This window comes from Tasmannia lanceolata, unplaced genomic scaffold (assembly GCF_043159265.1).
Source record: "Tasmannia lanceolata isolate RefF3 unplaced genomic scaffold, GAP_Taslan_0.1 ptg000008l, whole genome shotgun sequence".
In the NCBI taxonomy this organism is placed as follows: Eukaryota; Viridiplantae; Streptophyta; class Magnoliopsida; order Canellales; family Winteraceae; genus Tasmannia; species Tasmannia lanceolata.
Window position 1 is genome coordinate 36438594 of NW_027518685.1, and position 1553 is coordinate 36440146.

The 1553-nt window shown below is 51.3% G+C and overlaps 1 protein-coding gene across 1 annotated transcript; it reads right to left on the bottom strand.

Annotated features, from left to right (window-relative positions):
* Positions 1-606: 606 nt before the first annotated feature.
* On the bottom strand, positions 607-1089 carry LOC143882931 (uncharacterized). The gene has a single exon (XM_077386311.1). The coding sequence runs from the start codon at positions 1087-1089 to the stop codon at positions 607-609; it is 483 nt and encodes a 160-aa protein (XP_077242426.1).
* Between the last annotated feature and the right edge of the window lie 464 nt (positions 1090-1553).

A 1553-nucleotide genomic window follows, 5' to 3' on the forward strand; every position in this document is an offset into this window, starting at 1 on the left:
GCCAACATCGATGGGTATTACGGCCTCAGTTCCGAAGGCCAAGTTGAATGGCGATTCCCCTATCGCGGTGCGCGGGGTGGTACGATACGCCCATAGGACGTGATAAAGTTCGTCTGCCCATCGGCCTGCCTTCTCGTCCAGCCTCTTTTTGATCCCCTGTAGTAAGATTCTGTTCGTTACTTCAGTTTGCCCATTCGTCTGAGGGTGCGCCACAGAAGTAAATCTTTGTTCGATCTTTAGGTCAGAGTAGAATCTACGAAAGTTCTGACAGTCGAACTGTCTGCCGTTGTCCGTTATCAAGATGCGGGGTATCCCGAATCTGCAAACGACCGGCTTCCAGAAGAAGGTCTGCACGTTTTGCTCCGTGATCTGGGCTAGGGGTTCGGCCTCCACCCACTTGGTAAAATAGTTAATGGCCACCATGACGAACTCACGTCTTCCGGAGGTTGGGGGAAAAGGGCTCAAGATGTCCATCTCCCATACTGTGAAAGGAAGTGGACTGATGATCGGGGCCATGGATACAGCCGATTGATGAATGGTGGGAGAGAACTTTTGGCATCTCTCGCACCTTTTGACCAGGTTTAGAGCGTCTTGCCTCAAGGTTGGTCAGTACAGGCCTCTCAGCAGTACTTTGATAGCCAAGGCCTTGCCCCCCAGGTGTTCTTCGCAAATCCCTTCGTTCGTCTCTTGCAGGGTGTATGCGGCATTGCTTGGCCGGAGGCATTTGAGGTACAGAAGGGTGTACGACCTTTTGCACAGGCTTTCACCATCTAGGGAAAACCTGGCTGCTCTCTGTATCACTTTGCGGGCTTCCTTCTTTGCTTCGGGAAGCTTTCCGCTACGCAGGTAATCAATGATGTCGTCTATCCAGCACGGCTCGTGTTCGAACTGCATCACTTCCACGACCTCACTTTCGATACCGGATTTCTTCAGAAATTCGATACATATACTCCCAAGAGTGGTGTCACCGGATGCTGCCAGCTTAGACAGCACATCCGCTTTTGTATTTTCAGTTCTAGGGATTCTGATGACCTCGAAGCTTCTGAACTTACTGGACGGCTGGCGGACCTTAGAGAGATACTTGATCATGCGCTCGTCGCGGGCCTCATAGATTCCTTAGATCTGGTTTGTGACTAGCTGGGAGTCGCAATACGCCTTCAGCCTTCGAGCGCTGGTCTGGGCTGCTAGGTTCATTCCGGCGATGAGAGCCTCATATTCTGCCTCATTATTGGATGCGCGGAATCCGAACCTTAGCGTGTAATCCAGAACAAAGTTGTCGGGCCCAGTGAGAATCAAACCCTCTCCACAACCAGCCTTGTTTGAAGATCTGTCCACATACACTTCCGAGAGTTGTTGGTTGGACGACGAATTATGTTCTGCCGGTATGGGGATGGTTTATGTTCTCACTAGTTCAGTCTCTGCTTCTGTTCGTTCCCCAGTTGTAGTTACCTTCTCTACAACCGGGTTTTGGGCAGCCTCAGATTCGATGCTTTGCTGGTGGATGGTGCACTCGGCCACGAAGTCTGCCAACACTTGAGCTTTTATTGCCGGCC